Raw genomic sequence first — 25793 nt, forward strand, 5'->3', positions numbered from 1 at the left:
TCTTTTGTGGCACCCCAAGGCAGTACAAAGTGAGACCAACTTTTTGTTAAATTTTTGGGTGTAGTATCCCAGACCATACAAATAAATTTGAACCTTAACCACTTTAAGGAGAGACCATAATTAGGATTGTTCATGAGTCATGGGAGGCTTTTTTTCCCACACTTTTTCTAAGTGGATTTTTCTCATTTACACTTTCTCTCATACGATAGCCCTTTATGTGTTCTGGCCTTAGCTGAGGGTAGCCCTCAGATGAAATTTCCCACCTTGTTCAGGCCCTGGTTTAGATGGCAGATAATGAGTTCAGTTTTATTACTGACTTTGGAGGATGTAGTTCCAGAGCTTGGAGGTAGGCCAGTGTTACAGAGAGAATATTAGAAGTCATATAGAAGTTGTGGTTGAATCTCTGTGAGTGAGTAAGGTCACAGCCAAAGGGTATGGCGAACAAGGAGAGCTTGACTGAGAAGAAAACCTCAGGAAATCCCACACAGAAGGAAGAATCAGAATTGGAAGGAAGTAAGATTGTGTAGTTTTTCCCTAGGATGAAAAAGGAGAGGGTAGTGACTGGAGGCAAGGAGATCAAAAAAGGTGAGGACTTGGGGGAAAATATTGTGAATAAGGTGTCATTTGAGAGAAGTTTTGGTGGAATGCTGAGATGGAAGCCATATTATAAGGAAATAAGGAATGAATGCCTGGTGGGGAAATGAAAGTAGAGAGGGACTATCATCTGAGAAATAAAATAATTTAATACATACAGTCAGATACTGTAATGGATTGAATCGTGTTCCCCCAAAATATGTGTTAACTTGGTTAGGCCATGTGTGGTTGCCCTCCATTTTGTGATTTTCCTGTGTGTTATAGGTCCTAATCTCTGCCTGTGATTAAAAGGATTAGGGTGGGTTGTAACATTCTTGCTCAGGTCACCTCCTTGATCCAATGTAAAGGGAGTTTCCCTGGGGTATAGCATGCATCACCTTTTATCTTACAAGAGATAAAAGGAAAGGGAAGCAAGCAGAGAGCTGGGGACTTCATACCACCAAGAAAGCAGCGCTGGGAGCAGAGCTCATCCTTTGGACCTGAGGTTCCTGCGCTGAGATGCTCCCAGACCAAGAGAAGATGGATGATGAGGACCTTCCTCCGGAGCCGACAGAGAGAGAAAGCCTTCCCCTGGAGCTGACACCCTGAATTTGGGCTTCTAGCCTACTAGACTGTAAGAAAATTAATTTCTCTTGGTTAAAGCCATCCACTTATGGTATTTCTATTATAGCTGCACTGGATAGATACTTAAAAACTGAAGTTTTAATTTAGCAACATGTGGAAAGAAGTTCCTGAAGAATTTAAAGTGTTTGGTCCTTACAGATGTCATTTTATGATTAGAATGCCTGATTAACAAGATTTCATGGTCATTTTTTAAAAACTGTCTTTTCTAAATAATTAGCTATCATATTAAAAAATGAGTTTATTGGATGGAAAATATGAATCTATGGATTAAAATACAAAAAAATAAATTACAGCATTTTTCTTTTAGTGCTTAAGCCAAAGTATTTAGGGATTTGTTTAAAATTATAAACATGGTTTATACTTTTTGAAGGGATGACATTGAATCAAACTTTGAGTAAGTCACGTTTATGAAACAGACACTGTAGAAGATGGAAGATCACATCCTATAGATTGGTCTGGCTGTCATCAGGGTCCTTGCTTCTGTATAGGTCTGATAGTTACCCAATACTGCTCGGATTGTTCTGTGGAACAACACTCTTGTGGGAGCAGGTAGCTGCTATGCTTTCAAAAACAGGGTTCCATTATCAAACTAATTTGTGAAACTCCAATTTTTTGTTTTGTATCTCTGTTGGAGATTCATAAATTCACTAGCACATTTAAGGGTTTGAAAAGCATAGTGAAAACAAACAAAACTATTGAACTTTTCTCTAGCACTTCTCAAACTTATTCGAGTGAAGAAAAGACAAAGGATGTGTTTGTATGTTTGAGGAGTGGTGCTGTGGAAAAGAGAGGGAAGATTCTAATTAACATTAAAAGTGTATGGTACAGTATTTTATGGAATTAGTTTTGGAAATGCCACTTTTAAATCTGTAGTACAAAACCATCTTCAAATAAATATGAGGCCCTCTTATGTGCTAGGCAAATAGACAACGAGCTAAAAAGTACTTTATGTTCACTGCTGCCTGTAATGTCCACTATGCAAGAGAACTCAATCCTATAAAAAAAAAAGTGACCCAGAATTTCCATTATATAGCACAGTTTTGGAAATCTATGATTAAATCTGTGTTGGTTCCAGCAAACAGAAGTGCAGTCAGATTAACTCAGATAAACAGAACTGGGATGGTGAGGGAAAGATCGTATAAAGCTACAGAGATTTCACTATACAAAGTATAGTTGGGTTTTATGAGAATCGGGATACCATTGAGAATGAGGTAGGTGCTTAGTCCATGCCTCTGTTTGTACTGTGTAGTCTAGTCTTTTGTCTCAGTTTTACCCTTTCTAAGATTTTCTTACTTAGTTGGTTGTACAAGGCCTAATATGGCCATCTGAACTCCACCTGTACATGACCTTTCAAATTCCCAAGTTGATGTAATTGGTTTTTGGCCAGTGAATCTATGGGCTGCCTTGAGGGTGGTGTCCACACAATTCCAGGCAACCAGGAATGAGAATAGTTGGCCACATGATGTGTAGAGCTGCTTTGTCAAGGGGCTTGGGGTGGAGTAGAAATTAAACATATCTAGTGTAGTTTGTTTTCACTGGCTAAATCCTTTCAGAAGTAGATGGCCGGGTTCTTCTTTCTAGCCTTTCTTAGTCTGGAAGCTCAGCTGAAACCTATCCACCATGGGTGACCCTGCTGATATTTGAATACTGATGGCATAGCTTCCAGCATCAGAGCAATGCTCGAGTCCCCAAATTACGATAAACTGAGATACATGAGGATGACGCAGGATTGGGCAGTATTTCATTCTGTTGTACATAGAGTTGTTATGAGTGTGAACTGACTTGGTGGCACCTAACAACAGCAATGCAGTTGGGATGAAGAATTGTAGTGTTTGAGGGGACAGGCAATGATAAAATAATTTCCAGCACATGCTGTAATTATATATAAAAATTTCTAAATAGTTCTTACATTTATATACAGAGCAGAAAACCCAGAAACTGAAATATGCAATGACTCAAACGGATAAACTCTAAAATAGAACAGAGCCTCCCTGCTACCCTTAACCCTGTAGCTAATATGACCTCTTAATGTTGGGGAACGTATAAATACCAAATCCATTTTCTTAAGTGGTTATGGAAACCAGAAAAGAATTATTGCTTTCTTCACCTTTGACCTACTGGAAGGACTTACTGAAAATGTTTTCTCAGGTTGTTCTGAAAGAATGCTTCTAATGGCTGAGCTGTTAAGTTACTTTGGAAAGTATAACTCCCTAGTTGGTCTAAATTTTGATGCAAAGAACCTTGCATAACACTCCCATTACCTCAGTCATGGTGTATGTACCCATGTGAGTTGAACTCCTTTGAGGAAGCAATGATTGAAATATAGATATGTATAGACGGCACTGGTTTTTTTTTTTTTTATAGATTAATATGAAGATTTCATCTTGTTTTTTCTTATGAATATTTCAGAGAATGGAGATGGTTGAGGTACATTTTGAGACCTCAGTCTCTAGCAATTTATCATGACTCCCTCTGTTGAACGCACCTAGCCTGTTTCCCCCACTTCTTCTAAACATACAGAAGTGTATACTGACCTTTTTATTGGCAGATTTAGGCCTTTCTCCATGCCCAGATTACTGGAGACTTGAGCCAGGAAGTAATTAAACCACACTCAGTTCTCTGACCATTCTGCCTTCTGCTTATTAGTTTCCCAGGAAGAGAATTCATTAACTATGTAGTTTTTAAGCCCCACACATCTATCAGTTTATTGTACTGTGGTGGCTTGTATGTTACTGTGATACTGGAAGCTCTGCCACTGGTATTTCAAATACCAGCAGGGTCACCCATGGTGGACAAGTTTTAGCAGAGCTTCCATACTAAGACAGACTAGGAAGAAAGATCTGACAGTCTACTTCTGCAAAAATTGGCCAGTGAAAACCTTATGAATAGCAGTGGAACACTGTCCAATATAGTGCCAGAAGATGAGCCCCTCAGATTAGAAGGCACTCAAAATACAACTGGGGAAGAGCTTCCTCCTCAAAGTAGAGTCAACCTTAATGATGTGCATGGACTCAATCTTTTGGGACCTTCATTTGCCGATGTGGCACGACTCAAAATGAGAAGAAACAGCTGCAAACATCCTTGAATAATAGGAACATGAAATGTATGAAATATGAATCCAGGAAGATTGGAAGTTGTCAAAAAATGAAATAGAATACATAAAGGTCAATATCCTAGGCATGAGTGAGCTGAAATGGACTGGTATGGGCCACTTTGAGTCTGATAATCATATGGTCTACTATGCTGGTAATGAAAAATTGAAGAGGAATGGGATCTCATTCATTATAAAAAAGAACATTTCAAGATCTATCCTGAAGTGCAACACTGTCAGTGATAGGATAATGTCCATCCGTGTATAAGGAGGATCAGATAATATGATTATATTCAAATTTATCCATCAATCACTAATGCCCAAAATGAGGAAAATGAAGATTTTACCAACTTCTGCTGTCTGGGAAACCCTGGTGGCGTAGTGGTTAAGTGCTATGGCTGCTAACCAAGAAGTTGGCAGTTTGAATCTGCCAGGTGCTCCTTGGAAACTCTATGGGGCAGTTCTGCTCTGTCCTATAGGGTCGCTATGAGTTGGAATTGACTCGATGGCAGTGGGTTTGGCAGTGGGTTTTCTGCAGTCTGAAACTGATCAAACATGCAATCAAGATGCACTGATAATTACTGGTGATTAGAATGCAAAAGTTGGAAACAAGGAAGAAGGATCTATAGTTGGAAACTATGGCCTTAGTGATGGAAACGATGTCAGAGATAGCATGATAGAATTTTTTAAGACCAATAACTTCTTCATTGCACATACCTTTTTTAAACAATGTAAGTGGTGACTGTACACATGTACCACATTGAATGGAAAACACAGGAATCAAATCAAATACATCTGTGGAAAGACATGATGGAAACCTCAATGTCATCAGTCAAAACAAGGAGTGTGCTGACTGGGGAACAGATCATCAATTGCTCATATGTAAGTTCAAGCTGAAGATGAAAATTAAAACAAGTCCATGAGAACCAAAATACGAACTTGAATATACTCCACCTGAATTTGGAGACCATCTCAAGAATAGATTTGACTCATTGAACACTAATGATTGAAGACCCCACTAGTTGTAGGATGCCCTCAAGGACATCATATATGAAGAGAGCAGAAGGTCACTAAAAAGACAGGAAAGAAAGAAAAGACCAAAATGGATGTCAGAAGAGACCCTGAAACTTGCTCTTGAACATAAAGTAGCTAAAGCAAATGGAAGAAATGATAAAGTAAAAGAGCTGAACAGATTTTAAAGGGCAGCTCAAGAAGGCAAAGTAAAGTATTATAAAACATGTGCAAAGACCTGAAGTTAGAAAATCAAAAGGGAAGAACCACTTGACGTTTCTCAAGCTGAAAGAACTGAAGAAAAAATTCAAGCCTCAGTTTGCAATTTTGAAGGATTCTGTGGGCAAAATACTGAACAACACAGGAAGCATCAAAAGAAGATGAAAGGAATACATGGAGTCACTGTACCAAAAAGAATTGGTCGACATGCAACCATTTCAGGAGGTAGCATATGATCAAGAATGGTATTGAAGGCAGAAGTCCAAGCTGCACTGAAGACATTGGCGTTAAACAAGGCTCCAGGAATTGACAGAATACCGACTGAGGTGTTTCAACAAACAGATGCAGAGCTGGAGGTGCTCACTGAGCTATGCAAAGAAATTTGGAAGATGGCTGTACCTAGCCAACAGACTGGAAGAGAACCATATTTGTGCCCTTGCCAAAGAAAGTTGATCCAACAGAATGCGTAAATTATTGAACAATAACATCAATATCACACACAAGTAAAATTTTGTGAAGATAATTGAAAAACGGTTGCAGTACTACATCAGTAGGGAACTGCCAGAAATTCAAGCTGAATTCAGTAAAGGACATGGAATGAACGATATCATTGCTGAGGTCAGATGGATATTGACTGAAAGCAGAGAATACCAGACAGATGTTTACCTGTGTTTTATTGACTATGCAAAGGAAATTTCACTGTGTGGATCATAACAAATTATGGATAACCTTGTGAGGAATGGGAATTCCAGAACACTTAATTGTACTCATGCAGAACCTGTACATAGCCCAAGAGGCAATCGTTTGAATAGAACCGAGTGATACTGAATGGTTTAAAATCAGGAAAGGTGTGTGTCAGAGTTATTTCCTTTCACTATACTGATTCATTCTGTATGCTGACCAAATAATCTGAGAAACTGGACTATATGAAGAAAGAAGCATCAGGATTGGTGGAAGACTCATTATCAACCTGCAATATGCAGATGACACAACCTTGCTTGATGAAAGTGAAGAGGACTTGAAGCACTTACTGATGAAGATCAAAGACTACAGCCTTCAGTGTGGATTACACCTCAACATAAAGAAGACAAAAGCCCTCACAACTAGACCAATAAGCAACATCATGATAAATGGAGAAAAGATTGAAGTAGTCAAGGATTTCATTTTACTTGGATCCACAATCAATGCCCAAGGAAGCAGCAGTCAAGAAATCAATGTATTGCACTGGGCAAATCTGCTGGAAAAGATCTCTTTAACGTGTTGGAAAGCAAAGATGTCACTTTGAGAACTAAGATGCTAACCCCACGCCATGATATTTTCAGTCACCTCACATGCATGTGAAAGCTGGACTATTAATAAAGAAGACTGCAGAAGAATTGATGCCTTTGAATTATGGGGTTGAGGAAGAATATTGAGTATACTGTGGACTGGCAGAAGAATGAACAAATCTGTCTTGGAAGAAATACACAGTTAGAGTGGTCCTTGGAAGAGAGGACGATGAGACTTTGTCTCCCGTACTTTGGACTTGTTATCAGGAGGGACTGGTCCCTGGAGAAGGCTATCGTGCTTGATAAGGTAGAGGGTCAGCGAAGAAGAGGAAGACCTCACAGTGGATGCAACAATGGTCTAAAACATAGCAATGATTGTCAGGATGTCTTCTAATGCAGTTCGTCACTACACAATAGCAGTTCATCATTCTGGTATCTACCTTAATCTTACTTGCATGCTAGATGGCTGAGTTAGGCTCCCAGGTCCTGATAACCTAGGACAAGGATTCAGTCCTTCAACGAACAGGTCCAGACCTGGAATATGGCAATCTCATCTAGATCCTTCCAGTTGCTGCTCACAATCTACCACCTTTCTATCACTTTCTTCTGTTAGAAATGTCTACACGTCTCTAAGATGGAGTCTTCTATGTTTTTTCTGTTCTTGGAGTTGAGTAGTTTTAGACACTTGGTTATCTCATGAGGACTGGTTTTCACTTGCTCTTCTGAGCCACCCGGGCCCTTGCATAAGCACTGTTTCTCCACTGGGTAGACCAAGTAGCCATTAGAACTTCTCATGCTCTGCCAAGCCCAAAGATGTTTTGAGAACCTGTATTCTTTAGGTTCCAAGCCTCTGCCCAGGAAGCCATTTGTCTTAGTAACCTTGAGTTGCTATAACACAAATATCACAAGTGGGTGACTTTAAAGAACAGAAATTTATTTTCTAACAGTTCTGAAGGCTACAATCAGGGTATTGCATATTGATTCCTTCCTTGTTGGTAATCCCAGGTGTTCCTTGGTTCCTTTCTGTTCCATGGCTTGTAGATTCTTACATGCCATCTGTCCTCTCCTGTGTGTGCCTCTGTGTCTATTCTTATCTTTTTAGCATTCAGAAGTGATTAGATTTAGGACCCACTGCCCTGGTGGCATAGTGGTTAAGTGCTATGGTTGCTAACCAAAAGATCGGCAGTTTGAATCCACCAGGTGCTCCTTGGAAACTCTATGGGGCAGTTGTACTCTGTCCTATAGGGTCGCTATGAGTCAGAATTGACTCGACAGCAATGGGTTTGGTTTTTTTTTTTTTTTTTGGTACCCTGGTATGGCCTCATTAATGTAATAAAAGCAAAACCCTGTTTCCAAACAGGACCACATCCACAGGTATACCAAAAAAAACCAAACCCACCGCAGTCGAGTCGATTCCGACTCACAGCGACCCTATCGCTATGAGTCGGAATCGACTCGACGGCGCTGGCTTTTCCACAAGTATAGGGTCCAGTAATTTGACACATGTTTTTGGCAGACACAATTTTAAATGTAATACCATTTTATATCTTGGCTGGCAAATAAGTTTTACTTCCAGTGTCATGTCCACTTACTTAGTTGTAGCTATCTGGAGTGAGTGTTGGAAAGGATACGAATGTTGTTACTATATGCTTTAAGAGAGAACACCAGAGTTAAATAGTGATGTTTACCACATTTACTGGGATAAGTCAGTGATGGAATTGGTGGTTAGATGTGGAGACAGCATGAATGGATCATTGATGGTCCTGCCATATGGCAAGATACTAGGAGACTTCTTCTTACCATCCAATAGGACAACAACTTCTGTTGGCTCTGAACACCACGACAGGCTACAAGACCCTTGGCTTTGAATATTAGGGAGATAAAAGAAGGGGTATTCAGGATAACTAATGGCCTCTGAAAATGGGGGGGCTGTCCTGTCCTGGGAATGGGCTAAATTTTGGCCATAGAAGAAAGAGTGACAAGTACCAAATCAAGGGGATTCAAGCCCTCATTTTTCCCACTATAGAACATACCTGGAACTCCTCCTAATGGTATCATTTTCTCCATCTCCTCTTAAACTCGTCTTTACCCTTAAACTTGGGTGCTTCTCTCTGAGGAGGTAAGTTTGTTGTAGGTGTTGATTCTTAGTGTGTTTGCCGTTTTGGTGGGTCCTCATTTTCAGGTCCCTGGCGCTTCCTCTCCTCACCTATCTTGTGCTTCCCAGTTTTGCCACCAAGCTTTTTGCATGGTGTCTAACATTTCTTGAATTGTCTAGGTTGCTGTGCTTCAGCATTCATACACTGGCATTGATATAAAAATTTTTTTTGTTTAGCTTCTATCATATGCCAGATACTGCCCTGGGTGCTGAGTGTAATTATAGGAGACAAACATGTTGGGCTCTAAGTTGCTCTTACCTGTTTTCCAAACTCCTACACTCACCAGAGTTCATTCCGTTGCTTCATATGCCTTTGTTCAAAGGCTTTGCTTCTGTTTTTGCCTGCTCTCTGAGTTTCTCATCTAGTTAACTGCCTGATTCCTATCCCTCCACTCTTTGCCTTGCTTTCATAATTGCTTATTTGGCGCCTGGTCTCTGAGTCTCATCCCTATAGTTTGGAGCCTGCAGTCTTTGGCTATACATCTCAGGGGCCACCTGTCTGCTCTAGAACTTTTGAGATTTATTATGCTAAAATACTGGATACTTTCCTCACCCTATCCCCTCCCTGTCCCCCATATTTTGTCTTGCTGACTGCCTTCCTGAACCGAGTTTATTTAGACTTTTCGTACTCTGGGCTGAATTGAAACTCTTTTGTCAGCTGGGCCTGACCAATGCCTATTTGGGTCTCATGGGCATATCTGTAGGGCCGCTATGAGTTGGAATCGACTGGAGAGCAATGGGTTTTGTTTTGGGCAGGTCTAATGTAAGGACCTCCCCTACTCCCTGTCTTACTGTATATGATCGATGTTTTCTCATTGATAAATCTTGAGATACGATGGAATTAAGATATGTCTGAAAAATCCAATTAGTAAATGAACTCTGTAATTCACTTTAGAATAGTCTTACTACATAGTATCTTTATAGTTAGTTATATAACTATATATATTATAGTTATATAATATAGTTAGCATCTTTTTCTAGCCTGATTCTTTGGTTGATGTTAGTGAAATGTAGTGGTGACAACTTGAATAAAATTCTGGTCTGTGAATACTTTTAACTAGTCTGAGGTAAATGGAGGCTCATTGTCAGAAATGATATTGTCATGTGTGGCACATAACTGGCAGGGAACTGTTATTATTTCAACATGTTTAAGATAAAACAAAGAACACTTAAAAAACACTTAACACGGTCAAGGAGTTCTTACCTTGGAGTGTCCCTGAAAAATCAATATGGACTCTTGCCTAGCATTTTTTGGTTACTCTCCATTAAATACTAGGTGCTTTTGGCAGGCTACTCCCAGTAATCTGATTTAAGAATCTTTCTAATATAATCAATCCTGGACCATCAAATACAGCTTCTAGCTCATACTTTCCAGGAAGAATAACTCCATGTGTGTCCAAGATACATGATGACTGCATTCTTGAATAACAGCATGCTTTCTTTAGAAAGAACTTCCTTTATAAGAAAAATAATACCTATTGACAATTTGTGAAGAATATAAAAAATTTAAGAGTTTCCCATTCCCCTACATGCCATTGCCTCCACATCCAGTATCAGAAACTGAGTTGTCTAACGTCCTGAATATCTTTGATCCGAAGTGAAATTTAATTCATTTGAAGAGCTCAAAAATATCTTCGGACATTCAGATTTCCTATGGAATTGGCAAATCCTAGCCTGAATCTGTGGTGGCAGGAAATCAGTCTATAATATTGCTTTGAAGGCTACTCTAGAATTATGTAATTCAAGGCAAGGGCTTGAATTTAGAAAAGAGTTTTCAAAATGGTTTATTACCTGTGAAAAAGGTACAGACAAAGCCAAATAGGTAGTACGTGAAACTGAAGACTCCTGAGCTCATTTGGAAACCCTGGTGGCATAGTGGTTAAGAGCTATGGCGGCTAACCAAAGGGTTGGCAGTTCAAATCCACCAGGCGCTCCTTGGAAACTCTATGGGCAGTTCTACTCTGTCTTATAGGGTTGCTATGAGTCGGACTCGACTTGATAGCAATGGGTTTGGTTTGGCTTTGAACTCATTTACCATTTGCTGCATAGTTCCACCCCACAGAAGGAGCCCTGGTGGTGCAGTGGTTAAAGCTATCAACTGCTAACTGAAAGGCTGGTGGTTCGAAATTACCAGTGGCTTTGTGGGAGAAAGATGTGGCAGTCTGCTTCCATAGAGATTTACAGCCTTGGAAAACCTATGGGGTTGCTATGAGTCGGAATCAACTAGATGGCAGTGGGTTTGGTTTGGTTTGGTCTGTCCCATAGATGACATTATTCTTGAGTTGTGAGCACTTTGTGCCTCATTGCCATCTCTAGTGCTCAGCCCAGCTTCAGCACTATAAGGTGAACTGAACTGTTAGTGGTAGGAAATAGTGCTCTATATTTGTCACAGTGTACTAGCACAGACCCAGAAGTCAGTGTAACTGCTTGACATTCCAGAAAACATTCTCATGGCAGTGAGTTAAACTTCGTGGAATGTCTTTTCCCAGTGGATGATGAAGTCATTTAGCAATGGTTACCTTTTGTGGAAGAAAATCTTGTTAAAAATTAAGTAGCCCCAGGAAGGCTTGAAGTTCTTGCTTTTGTTTTTGAAACAGACACACCACCAATTGCATGTACTTTATTTAGACTAAAGAAAATACTATATGCATTGATGTGGTAGCTTAAGAAAGTGACTCAGAGAGTTCAAATTTTATTTGTCTCCTTTTTCCATTTAATTAGTTGATATATTGAGTTGATGTGGGATTTCTAGAAGCCCTTTTGGTTTTCATTTACAGTCAGTTCAATAACTAGGACATGATCATGTCAGGCTAGCACGTCTGAAATCTCAGAAATCAGAGACTTTGGGAAGCACTAGAAACTTCCAAGAGCAATGGAAATTTCAGACCGATCCTTTTAATTATCTGCCATCACATCTGCTCAGTATTTTCTACTCCTGTATCTTACAGCCCCACTGCTGAATCCCTCAGATGTTTTCGCATTTTATATCTGAAACTGCCTCAATTAGAGGATCTAAACTCTGAACCTCCTATCCTCTTGTCTTTCACGTCTCCCAGTTTACTCAAGAAGTTCTTTAGTTTCATTGGGAGGTGTAGCCTCTTGATCTGTCAATTCTCTTCTGTTCTAAAAAACAACTGTCTCTCCAGGACTGGAATATGAAGAAAGTCATATAATATCTGACTGGTCTTCCTACCAGTGAAATTTGTCACCCTTGAATAATCATAACTCACAGTGAGAAGCACTTCTTTCCTCAGGGACAATAAAATCTGGTTTTCTGTGAGAAAAGGCTTTGTTTCCTCAGAGCTTTCCTCTGTAGGTTTCCTGTGGACACTAGCTCCTGATGCTCTCCTTTTATCACTGTATGTAGAAACAATTGTTTCTTTCACCCTGAGGCCTGAATTCCTTATAAGAGAAAATCCCAGGCATGAACGTTTGCAGTTCTGTCTGAGATGCACAGGGCTGCTAGTGGGGTGTGTATGGCAAGGCAGCTAGGAGAGAATGAGAAATGGATAATGGCTTGGGATTCAGGATCTGAGAGATTAGAAGGCACTGGGAAGTTCCATTTATGTGGGAAGCACTATATTAGTAATGATTTAATAATAATGATATTAAGTCCCTTCCTGGTATCAGCAGCTCTTCTAGGCATTTCACACTGGGGCTTTCTAGTCATAACCTGAAATGGCTTCACTTTCTAGTCACTGAATCAAAGACTTTACACTGTGGCCATAGTCTCCTTTTCTTCCATCTTGCTTGTTCAACTTCATGATTGTTATTTGACTTCCTTAGGGTATCTTATCCATTTACACCTGTCTCTTTGTCCTAACCATAGCCTCCTCCTCCTCCTATCTTCACTATCCTCTTCTCTATCCAAAAAGCCCATGGAATCAACAATCAGTATCATTCTGGCTAGTTGTCTAACTTTCCTATCCCTGCATCTTCTTGCCACATTCATCTGGCAAAAACTTAAACCTATTGAATGTAAATATCCATTTATTCTGTGTCTGGGTAAATGATGGAGGAAATCACTCAACTGGCTCTTAACACGTCAGTAATCCAATTGCGTTTATATGTTCACTCTGCTCGCACACAGTCTACAAGGATACATCAAAACAGTTCTCCAGGCACTTTCCGCCTTAAACCTACTCTCAGTTAAATACTCCATCCTCTATGTCATAAGAAAATAGAAGCATCCAGTGGAAACTTGCTCAGCTTACCAAACCCACACAGTGACCTGTATCTGCATCTGTGCTCGTTGTGTGTTAGTTCTCGCATGTTAAAGTCTCAAGAGGTCCCTCCTCCTCCCTGAGGTCAGTCCTTCTATCTGTGTGTCCTGTCTTCCCTTTTTTATTTTTAACTTCTTCCTCAGCTACTAGAGTCTGTCTCTTGCTATTTAAATATCCCTAGGTTTCTCCTATACTAAAAACTTTCCTTTGACGTGAGTTTTTCTTTCTGTTCTTGACTTATTCTTTCCCTTCACAGTCAAACTTCTCAGAGGTTTCTTAACTGCTACTTAGCCCTTGGAAACCCTGGTGGCATAGTGGTTAAGTGCTACGGCTGCTAACCAAAGGGTTGGCAGTTTGAATCTTCCAGGCGCTCCTTGGAAGCTCTATGGGACAGTTCTACTCTGTCCTATAGGGTCGCTACGAGCTGGAATCGACTCGACGGCACTGGGTTTTGTTTGGTGTGTTTTTTTTTTTTTTTTTTACTTAGTCCTTGATCCTCTCTAAACTGCATGCCAGAAGAACAGCTCTTGCTGAGGTAGTGAAAGACCATATTGTGGGCATTATTTAGACTTCATCTTACCCTCTGGCTGCCCCTCTTTTGACTGCACTTCAAATGAGAATGATCTTAAGACTCATCCTTTGGCTCTCTTTCCTTTCTACTCTGCAGTCTGAACTCTCTAAATGACTTATCTATGTGGCTTCAGCTGTAGGTTGTCAGCAAATGACTTCCAAATTCATAACTATGGTTCAGACTTTTATCTGGTTCCCAATACCTACTAATTTGACATTTCCACTGGAATATCTCAAAAGCTCCTCAAAAACTTGAGTGTCATCTATGGCACCTTCCTTTTCCTCGACGTTCAACCCTCAGCCATCATATTCAATCCATTACCAACTCCAGTAGTTTACCACCTATATATTTCTTGAGTCTATTTTCTTTTATCTCCTGTGTTGGGACCCTAATCTAATGCATCGCCTCTCTTGCCATAATCATCCTAACTGGCCTCTCCATTTTTAATCTTATCCTTTAATCTGTCCTCCACATTGCAGCCAGAAGGATCTTTTACAGATACAAACCTTGTTATTCAAATCATTCTTTTAGTGACTTCCTGTTAGTTTTATGATAAATTATGTATTTTATATGACCTTTGACTTCATCTGACTCCTGCCAGAATGATCTGGCTCCTGCTTATGTCTTCAGCTTCGACTGTGCTGCTCGTCCTCTTGTTCTCTCAGTGACTGTTGCTCCTTCCCACCTCAGGTCCTTTGCACATGCATTTCCCTCTGCTGGCAATGGCCTTCTCCCTCAACTCTCTACCTAGTTAATGCCTTTGAATTCTTAGATCTTAGCTCTGAAATCACCCTTCTAGGGAAGCTTTCTGGGTTTCAGAAAGATGAGATTAGGTTCATCAGTTTTAAGATTTTATTGAGGTTATACTTTTCCTTCCCAGTATTTGTCACTGTTTATAATTGTGTGATTGCTTGATTAATGTGTGTCTACTTTATTAGAATAGAAGCCTCATATGGAGGAGGACAGTAGCTTTTTTCTTGTTATTTTCCACCTATTGTCTGTCTCAAAGTCTGACACATAGTAAGTTATATCAATAAATATTTGCTGAATAAATGAATGAATGTCCTTTTATAAATTTTGGTTATTATAGTAATTCTAAATATAAGTGTTGATCATTCCTATTTTACAGAAGTAAAAATCGAGACTCTGAAATTATGTAGCTTGCTATTTACACGTTAAGTAAATGGTAGTGCTGGGAATCACTTTACTACTGTAACCTACATGTCTTGTTGGGGCAAGGATGACTTTTAAAGGGTCCTAGTTAGTCCAGTGCTACAGCTGCTAACCAGAAGGGTCGGCAGTTCAAATCTGCCAGGCGCTCCTTGGAAACTCTATGGGGCAGTTCTACTCCGTCCTATAGGGTCGCTCTGAGTCAGAGTCGATTCGACAGCACTGGGTTTGGTTTGGTTTTTTTGGAGTTAGTCCAGACATTTTAATTCAGAGTTTCACTGTGACATTAAGTAATTTTTTCTTTGTGATATTAACTGTATGATATAGGGTTTGTTTTGAAAACAAAATAAAGCAAAAATACCTTCTAGTTTTGTTAAACTGGGAAAGGTTATGTAAATTTTGAAATGGAAATTTGAAGCATTAAAAAGAAGGACATTAAGGATGCTTGTAATAAGATGTTAAATGCAAAAAAAAGAGGCATAATAGAAATTTATATGCAGTAAGATATTAATTTAAAAAAATGAATACAAAAAGCCTACTTTATTTACAGTTATTTCTTCTAGGTGATAACATTTTGGGTAAATTTTTCTCTGCTTCCCTGTACTTTTCTGTACTTGCCCACTTTTCTAGAGTGACAATATTTTATTTATTTCAAAATGTATTTATTCAGTCTTCATTTTCTAATGATCATTTCCTAGTTATCTCTGCTTTAAGATTTAAAATTTTATATTGGTAAAGATATATTTCAAGGTTGTGATGGAAGCTTAAGGAAGAAACAGGCATTTCTTCATTAGAAAGAAATGAGCACTTGAATGAACATAAACTTGTAGAATACGTCACAGATCCAAAATTTTGGGAACATTTCTTCACATTACTGTTGGCATGTATTATGACTTTGTATTACTTACCCACTCCTCACCTTGCCCCTCCACCCCGCCAAAAAAAAAAAAGGAAGCAAATAAACAACCTGTATAACTTCACAGTTATAAATGATTCTTTAGGATACTTCAACTCAAGTATCTTTTTATCCCTCACTTACGTCTCCGTTGCAAATTCTCTTTCCATAACTGAAAAAAGGCTGATACTTTATCTATACTAATAACTTTGCTTTTGCCCTTGTGGAGAAGGGAAAGTAAACATTTAAAATAGTTCATGTAATATCTTCTTAATAACATTCCTTACCAAATCAAGCAAAAAATATAAATAGAATAAAGCCTTGTTAAAGTATTGTGCATGAGATCCATTTCAGCCAAAATTTTATTATATGGAAGAAGTCATTTGATTGATGCATTAACGTTTTACTCTTTGTTAATTCTGTAACATTCTTTAGATATCATGGTGAGCTTAGTAGGAAGAAAAAAAGAAAAAAGGTGCAATCTATCAGCTCCTATCTACCAGCATTGTACAGCAGAACTTTCTGTGATGATGGAAATGTTTTATATCTATGCTGTCTCATATGGTAGCCACTAGCCACAGAGAGCTGTTGAGTGCTTGAAAGGTGCCTGGTGTGACTGTGGAACTGAACTTTTACTTAAAACATTTAAATAATAGCTTTATTAAGATATAATTCGCATACCATATAATTCACCCATTTATTTTTAATGTATTCACAAAGTTGTGTAACCATCATTGCAGTCAATTTTAGAGCATTTTCATCACCCCAACAAGAAACCCTGCACCCATTAGCAGTTACTCCCCCTTTCTGTGCAACCTTCTCAGCCATAGACAACCACTAATCTACTTTCTCTTTCTATGGACTTGGTTTTTCTGGACATTTCACACACACACACACACACACACACACACAAATACAATATATGGTGTTTTGTGACTAGCTAATTTAATTTATTTCAATTTAAAGAGTTGAAATAGTGGCTACTGGCTACCATATTAGCGCATGTTCTAGACAATAGAAGCAAGTGGAGAGAAAGACCAAAGACAGTTGCTTAAGGAATACAGAGGGTTGAGGAGAAGAAAATTCTGCAAAAGAGGCATGTGGAAAACAGATCAAAGGGATAGGAGAAGAACCTGGACAGAGCCTATATGTAAGAGAGTTTCCTGAAAGAGGGCATGGTTAGTAGTACTAAACAGTACAGAGGGACCAAGCAAAGACTAGCTAGTGTAGGATGAGAAAGCTGATGACAAAGAATACTGGAAGGTAGTGGTTGATGAGGAAGTGTAGGCATGTGGCAATTTATATCATTTGGAGGTGGAGGGAAGGAAGAAAAATTCAAGATGGCTTGAAAAGGGTGTTGGAATTGATGGGAGTTTTGTGGTGTTGCTGATAAGGATGTTTTTAGCGGAGACTTGAGCCTATATATATGCCGAAGCAAAGGAGAAAATGGAAATGAAAAGATTAAAGGTAATCAGGCAAGATTCTGGAGGACATGGGTGAAAGTAGGATCAAGGACGTTAGTATAGTAGTGAGCTCTGAGAAGGAAGGTAGAAGACTTCTTTTTCAGAGGCAAGAGTAAATGAAGAAAAAGTAGATAAAGGCAGAGTAATTTTGAAATAGAAAGGAAGGAAATTCAAGGGACTCATTTACTTAAAAAAGTGGCAAGGGTGCCTCTGAGGGTAAAGTTTGGTTTCTCCAATCTGCACTGTGATCAAATGGGGGGAAGAGAGTGCTGAAAAATTCTCCAGACAGGCTAGGGGTATGGGTGGTGGAATGTCAATTGTGTCCAAACGAACATATCTCTAAAAAGGAACAGGCGTTTTCAGGTACATAACCCTGGTGGTGTAGTGTGTAAGTGCTACGGCTGCTAACCAAAAGGTCGGCAGTTCAAATCTACTGGGCACTCCTTGGAAACTCTATGGGGGAAGTTCTACTCTGTGCTATAGGGTCGCTATGAGTCAGAATTGACTCGATGGCAATGGGTTTGGTTTTGGTTTTTTTGGACAGTCACATGAGGTCTAGAGAAATCCCTGTATATCATTTTTCACTTACTACAAAGTGAAAATTGCCCAAAAGTTTACATCTGATATCTTGAAAGAAGAAATATATCTCTGTCAACTCACTTGCCCTTCCTGTCTTCCTTCCCCCAACTTCTTCTTTGCCTCTCTTACTTCCTCTCATCTCCCCTCCTTTCTCCTTTCTAACCTTCCTTCCTTTTGTCTATTCTTACACTTTGTAGGAAATGGTATACTCTCTTGCTCTTTGCCCCTCAAGGAAAAATGGAAACAAATAAAACACAAATCTTTGAGAAAGTCCAATATCTATCCATACTATAGTGATTTTTTTTTTATAGTGATTACAGAATTCCATTTTGTGAGTTAAAATAAAAGTACAGTGTTTTCCTTATTTTTCTGAGTCACTCTTTTTCCTTCAAAGGCATAACAGTGGAAGAGCTGGAAACTGCTTAGAAAATCCCAAATGAAAACAACGATGGAAAAAATGGTAGGAAAAAATACTAATAATTTGATATTGAATTTAATTAATAACATTGCTTTAGAACAAAGCTTTCTATATAGAACTTTTAGAAATTTAAGTAAACTTTTGTTATATCTCAGTGTATATATTTGTGTATTTATATATGCATTTATTTATTTTAGCCCTTGAAACCAAGGATGGCTATCTTGTAGCTGGAGCAGGAATAACCAACAGTTTGCTAGTGTATGCAAGGTAATCTATGATCACTGGGATGGGTTAGATGATATATACACCAACTCATTTTGTACAAATCCAGAAAAGTTCAATATTGAATAAAACAAATGTTGCTCTGAAATCAGCTTCAGGATCCCCTAGTTTGGTGCCTAAAAGTATACCATCTTCATATTGATAAATCTTAAGGGCTGGGTCTGAATCAGCATTCTGGCTGTCTCTCCCTATGTTTGCAAAATAATATTTTATTGTGCTTTTGATATATTCTGGCTGTATTTTGAAATTAAGAATCATAATAGCTTAGATTCTCCTAGAATTTGACTTACCTACTAGTCCAAACTAAAAAGGAAAGCAAAATCAATTTTAAAGGAATTTTTAACACTGGGATTTTTTTTTTTTTAACCATATGAAGTCTAATTAGGACCAAATATAGTTAATCTGGAAACCCTGGTGGCGTAGTGGTGAAGAGCTATGACTGTTAACCAAGTGGTTGGCAGTTCAAGTCCACTAGACACTCCTTGGAAGTTCTATAGGACAGTTCTACTCTGTCCTATAGGGTCGCCATGAGTCGGAATCCACTTGACGGAAATAAGTATAGTTAATCTACTGTCACATTTATTTTATTTATCACTAGAAAATTGAAAAGCAAAAACTTTTTATATTTTTTTATTTAATGAATACTTTTCTGCAAAATTCATGTTTTAAGGTTTTAGTAATTAAGGTTAAATTCAAAATACTGCTCCTTAGCAAAGCCTTAAAAAAAAAAAAGGCCTTGGAATCAGTTCAAATAATTTTATATTGCAGATATGCTAAAATTTTAGCACTGACTAGACTTTTTATTTATTTTTTTGATTTGGTATTTTCACTATTCATCCGGACTTTTGGTCTTATGTTTTTATCTAAGGCCTTAGGTTGCAGTTCACTTTTTCCAGTTCTAATCCCGGGGATATAACTTATTTCTCCCAGATTAAAAAAAAAAAAAAAAAAATCTACTTACATTTTTGTTTTTATTTTTCTTGCATGTAGGCAAAAAGTCCTCACCTATTGAGGATTTTATTCCGATTGGAAGTTCATTTTTTTGTACTAAACACATCATCATGAGCTTTCCATTTTGTTTAAGATGCCTGTGAATTCCTTCAGCAAACCTTATTTATTGTAGTCAATTTATTATGTACCAAAATTATTTATTACTGTGTATGAGAAGTTAACGAGCAGAGCTGAAAACCACAGCAAAGGGGTGGGAAGCAGTGCAGAGAAGGTGACAAATGGAGACAGTTCTGACTGCAGGAAGGGCTGGAACATCTAAGGTGGGAAAGAGGAGAGCTTTCATAATGGTGACTCTGAGTAAGTGTAGAGAAAATTGATTCAAACATTTGATCTGGGATCAAAGAATCTTTATTATGAACGGTCAATGTTAAAAATACGAAACATACGGAAGCTGTTGTCTGTGAAGTCATTTGCGTACTCTAGCTACAGAGATGTAAAAGCCAGTTCATTGCTATAAACGAGTACAGATTTTCTTCCTGGGCCATATGTTTTGGAGTTTGCTCCCTGCAGAAAGGAAAAAAAAATTACTGGTTGACATATTCTTCACTGTTGTTGAAAATAGCTGTACTGAATTCTTTTTATTTTTGATTCATTACTGCTGATCAATTTGAAACTTTTGAACTTCCTCATAAATATCCATAAGAACATTTTTTTTAAGTGAGATTTTTATTTCAAAGCAGAGTATTTGTCATAAGTTTTAGTACTGAAATATGACTTATTGTTAGAAAGTGTTATTACGCTTTTTTTTTTTTAAAAAGAAGACTATCAGAGGGCTTGGGGAATGGCATGGTTGATCTTGTTTTTCCCATATGTGAGTTAGGAATGATAATCCCTGTTATGAGCCATTAAGGCAATATCTATAAGCTCACTGTGAAACTCAGGAGAGAAGTTTTATGTGTATAGGATTGTAGTGTTCTTTACATCACTTACTGGGCACCCTGGGCAAATGTCGCAATCTTATTGACTCTTCCAACCCCCGTAATTATATGCTGACGTGCAAATTTTCCTTAAAAGTCTTTTCACCTAGAAAATAAAAATGTGTTTCCTCATTTTGATGCAAAAGTTTCCTCTCCTCCCACTAGGCATACAAAACGAACAAAAACCTGTTGCCTTTGCGTGGATTCCAACTCATAGTGCAAGCCTATAGGAAGGAATAGAACTGCTCCATAGGTCTTCCAAGGAGTGACTGGTGTATTCCACCTGCTGACTTGGGTCAGCAGCCGAGCTCTCAATCTCTGTGCCTCCAGGGTTCCCAGGCATATGTAGTGAATGAGAAAGTTTTTTTTTTTTAATGTATTTCTTATTCAGATTTCTCTATTACCGAGGAGAATCCTCCTTCAAACTGGCCTTACAGAAGGTGAGGTTGCCAGTTTTTGACAGTGAGGCCAGCCATCAAAATTGTTTTTTAGCCAAGTAAGCTCCATCATAAAAGGAGGGGTGCAATTTTTGGATGAAATGAGCCAGTACTGTCTATGATAAATGAGCAGAATTTACTTACACTTAGTCCCTTTCCAAAGTAGAATTTGATGTACTGGTTGATTAATACTTCTTGTGGAGGGTTCCTTGTAGGGAGTTCTCATTGGCAGGGGTTGGAGTAGGAGCGAGAGTATTGAGTTCATGATTTGGGGTTCAGAAAATCTTCTTGCATATAAAGTGAATTTGGCTTATAACAAATCCCATTTTATGTCCCTTAACATGATACAGAAAACTAAGGAACGTGAGCATATGTAACCTATTTTAAACTGGTTGATGCCAGCACTAATGGGCATTCCTACTTGAAGAACATTGACATCCTTTTTAAAGTCATTCAGACTGAAGATTTCTTTTACTGGAGGTAATATGCACTGGATCTCAACTAGAGTATACATAGGAATCTTCCTGAGTCCCATTTCCAGAGATTTTGATTTAGTATGTCTTGGATGGGGCATAGGAAACTTCAATTTTAATGAGCACTTTAGTTGGTTTTGGAGCAGGTGGTCCAAGAACATCATAGCATAATTATTAAGGCATACTATGAGTCTTGTCACTAGTCAGGTGACCTCTGGCAAGGAACTTAATCTTCTGTAAGCATCTGTTCCCTTGAGTATAGAATGCAGATGATGATGTATAACTATACAAATATATAACTTTAGGGGTTTTGTAAGAGTTCGATTAGAATTAGATAAGTGAAGCACTTAGTACAGTCTTGGCTCACACTATGCACTTAATAAATGTTAGGTGTGGAGAGTCTGGTTCTGGGTAAGGTGGAGTGAACACACTTCACCCTGTCTTTTCCACTGAACGTAACGATAAAACCTGGACAAAATGCATGGGGTATGTGTTTGAAGGCTCTGAACAGTAAAAGAATCTGAAATAGCAGGTGAATTGCTGAAGAACACAAGAATTTGAAGTATTTCCAGGTGAGCAGTGAATTTATCACTCCCTTCTCCCCCTCTGGTTATTCTCTGACCAGAATACAATGGATCCTGAAACCTGCAAGTGGAAACCAGAGAACAGTGAGCTCCAGGACAGCCCTTCATTCCTGGCTCAAGGAGCATGAACAAGAGCTCTAATGCCTAGAGAGAGTGTGAAAATCCTATTTTTTTCTCCTCTTCATTTTCTCACCCTACAGCCCCCAAGCAACCCTGTTGCGGCAGCCTCAGAAGTTGCAATGTAATAGAATCCAGCAGGAGTCAAAACCCTGAGGGAGGGAAACTTTTTTCTCCACCACTGAGCTGTGATCCCAAAAGAGAGGAGTGAACTCTGGTTCCTTTTCTCCCTGTCTATTTGCCTGCCACTTAATATCAGCACTGGAAGTATGCTGCAGAGTGGGGTAACTAAGGGTTCAGCTTTATGGCCAGAAGAATGAAAAGAGGAGCTCCAGAGAGCTGGAAAATACTGGATAGATTCTGGAGAAGGGAGAGCTTGGGAAAGTGATCCCCAGAATTGTTTATGAACTCCTGGGCTCACCACCCTTGAGCTACACATATGTGGATATGATTGTAATCAGCATACCAAAGATGTTGAGAATGGAATTAACAGCTAGGTGACTATCCAGGGTGTAGCATGACTTTTATGTGGGGCACATAGAAGACCAATCTGAATAGCACTGCAAAGGCTTTGAATACTGAACCAACATTAAAACCTAAGTACACAGAAGATAGGCTAGAACTTGTGGCCTGGACCTAACCAGGTTGATAGCCTGTTAAACAACAAAAACAAAAATTCTGCGTAACATTTAAGCAAGACCCTGAGGCATATATTCAAAATATCCAGTATATAATAACAAACTACTCAGCATGTGAATAATTAGAATTTACATGGGGAAAGATAATTGATAAATGCCAATGCTGAGATTACACAGAGGCTGAATTATCTGATAAAGACTGTAAAAGAGCTATTATATGATTCTCCAACTAACAATCATGAATAATCTTGAAATAAATGGAGAAGTACTAAGTTTCAACAAAGGAATGTTGTTGTTAGGTGCTGTCAAGTTGGTTCGGACTCATAAAAAAAATAGCGACCCTATATATAGCAAAAGGAAACACTGTCTGGTCCTGCACCATCCTCACCATTGTTGCTATGTTTGAGCCCATTGTTGCATCCACTGTATCAATCCATCTTGTTGAAGGTCTTACTCTTTTTTGCTGACCCTCTATTTTACCAACCATGATGTCCTTATCCAGGACATCCAAAGTACTTGAGACGCAGTCTCTCCATCCTTGCTTTTAAGGAACATCCTGGTTGTACTTCTTCCAACACAGACCTGTTTGTCTTTGTGGCAGTCCATTGTATATTCAATACTCTTTGCAAGCACCGTAATTCAAAGGCATCAATTCTTCAGTCTTCCTTATTCATTGTTCAGCTTTCACATTCATATGAGGTAATTGAAAATACTATGACTTGGATCAGGTACACCTTAGTCATCAGAGTGACATCTTTGCTTTTTAACACTTTCAAGAAATCTTTTGCAGCAGATTTGCTCAATGCAATACGTTGTTTGATTTCTTGACTGCTGCTTCTACGGTCATTGATTATGGATCCAAGTAAAATGAAATCCTTGACAACTTCAATCTTTTCTCCATTTATCATGATGTTGCTTATTGGTCCAGTTGTGAGGGTTTTTGTTTTCTTTATGTTGAGAGGAAACCCTGGTGGCATAGTGGTTAAGTGCTACGGCTGCTAACCAAAGGGTCGGCAGTTCAAGTCCACCAGGCGTTCCTCGGGAACTCTCTGGGGCAGCTCTACTCTGTCCTGTGGGGTCGCTATGAGTCGGAATCGACTCGATGGCACTGGGTTTGTTTGTTTTTGATTATGTTGAGTTGTAATCCATGCTGAAGGCTGTGGTCTTTGATCTTCATAAGTAAGTGCGTCAAGTCCTCTTTACTTTCAGCAAACAAGGTTGTGTCATCTGCATAATGCAGGCTGTTAATGAGTCTTCCTCCAATCCTGATGCTGCATTCTTCTTCATATACTTCAGCTTCTTGGATTATTTGCTCAGCACACAGATTGAATAGGTATGGTGAAAGGATACAACCCTGACGTACACTTTTCCTGACTTTAAGTCATGCAGTATCCCCTTGTTCTGTTTGAACGACTGCCTCTTGATCCATGTAAAGATTCCTCATGAGCATAACTAAATGTTCCAGAATTCTCATTCTCTGCAATGTTATTAATAATTTATTATGATCTACATAGTCAAATGCCTTAGCATAGTCAATAAAACACAGGTAAACATCTTTTCGGTATTACCTGCTTTCAGGCAGGATCCATCTGACATCAGCAATGATATTCCTAGTTCCACCTCCTCTTAAATACAGCTTGAATTTCTGTTAGTTCCCTGTTGATATACTGCTGCAGCCACTTTTGAATGATCTTCAGCAAAATTTTGCTTGAATGTAATATTAATGATATCGTTTGATAATTTCCGCATTCAGTTGGATCACCTTTCTTGGGAATAGGGATAAATATGGATGCTTCCAGTCAGTTGGACAGGTAACTGTCTTCCAAATTTCTTGGCATAGATGAGGGAGCATCTCCAGTGCTGCATCTGTTTGTTGAAACATCTCAATTGATATTCCGTCAATCAATCCCTGGAGCCTTGTTTTTTGCCAATGCCTTCAGTGCAGCTTGGACTTCTTCCTTGAGTACCATCGGTTCCTGATCATATGTTACCTCCTGAAATGGTTGAACGTTGACCATTTCTTTTTGGTATAGTGACTCTGCATATTCGTTCCATCTTCTTTTGATGCTTCCTGTGTCATTTAATATTTTCCCCACAGAATCCTTCGGTAATGCAACTGGAGGCTTGATTTTTTTTCTTCAGTTCTTTCAGCTTGAGAAATGCTGAGCACGTTCTTCCCTTTTGGTTTTCTATCTCCAGGACTTTGCACACATGTCATCGTAACACTTAATCTTCTCGAGATGCCCTTTGAAATCTTCTGTTCAGCTCTTTTCTTCATTTCTTCCTTTTGCTTTAGCTACTTACTTAACTTTCAAGAACAAGTTTCAGAGTCTCTTCTGATATCCCTGTAGGTCTTTTCTCTCCTGTCTTTTTAATGACCTTTGGCTTTCTTCATGTATGATGTTCTTGATGTCATTCCACAACTTGCCTTGTCTTCAGTCATCAGTGTCCAATGCATCAAATCTATTCTTGAGATGGTCTCTAAATTCAGGTGGAATGTACCAAGGTCGTACTTTGGCTCTCGTGGAGTTGTTCTAATTTTCTCCAGTTTCAACTCGAACTTGCGTATGAGCAATTGATGGTCTGTTCTGCAGTCAGCCCCTGGCCTTGTTTTGGCTGATGATATTGAGCTTTTCCATCATCTCTTTCCACAGATGTAGTTGATTTGATTCCTGTGTGTTCCATCTGGTGAGATCCATGTGTATAGTCACCGTTTCTGTTGGTGAGAAAAGGTATTTGGAATGAAAAGTCATTGGTCTTGCAAAATTCTATCATGTGATCTCTAGCATCATTTCTGTCACCAAGGCTATATTTCCCAACTACAGTTCCTTCTTTGTTATCAACTTTCACATTCGAATCACCATTAATTATCAGTGCATCCTGATCACATGTTTGATCAATTTCAGACTGCAGAAGTTGGTAAAACTCTTCAATTTTTTCATCTTTGGCTCTAGTGGCTGCTGTGTAAATTTGATTAATAGTTGTATTAAGTGGCCTTTCTTGTAGGCATATGAATATTTTCCTATCACTGACAGTGTTGTACTTCAGGATAG

The 25793-nt window shown here is 38.8% G+C and overlaps 1 protein-coding gene across 38 annotated transcripts in view; it reads left to right on the forward strand.

Annotated features, from left to right (window-relative positions):
• SUGCT (succinyl-CoA:glutarate-CoA transferase) overlaps positions 1 to 25793 on the forward strand; it is a 796973-nt gene that overhangs the window by 358917 nt on the left and 412263 nt on the right. For 26 of the 38 annotated variants that reach the window (XM_064290198.1, XM_064290191.1, XM_064290194.1 and 23 more), the window contains 2 exons: positions 18258 to 18323; positions 18479 to 18548. In XM_064290198.1, coding sequence (XP_064146268.1) covers positions 18258 to 18263 — 6 coding nt within the window. In that variant the 3' untranslated portion in view covers positions 18264 to 18323; positions 18479 to 18548. The remainder of the gene's footprint in view (positions 1 to 18257; positions 18324 to 18478; positions 18549 to 25793) is intronic. The other 12 variants (XM_064290193.1, XM_064290192.1, XM_064290195.1 and 9 more) reach the window with 1 other exon arrangement.

Source organism: Loxodonta africana, chromosome 8 (assembly GCF_030014295.1).
Source record: "Loxodonta africana isolate mLoxAfr1 chromosome 8, mLoxAfr1.hap2, whole genome shotgun sequence".
In the NCBI taxonomy this organism is placed as follows: domain Eukaryota; kingdom Metazoa; phylum Chordata; class Mammalia; order Proboscidea; family Elephantidae; genus Loxodonta; species Loxodonta africana.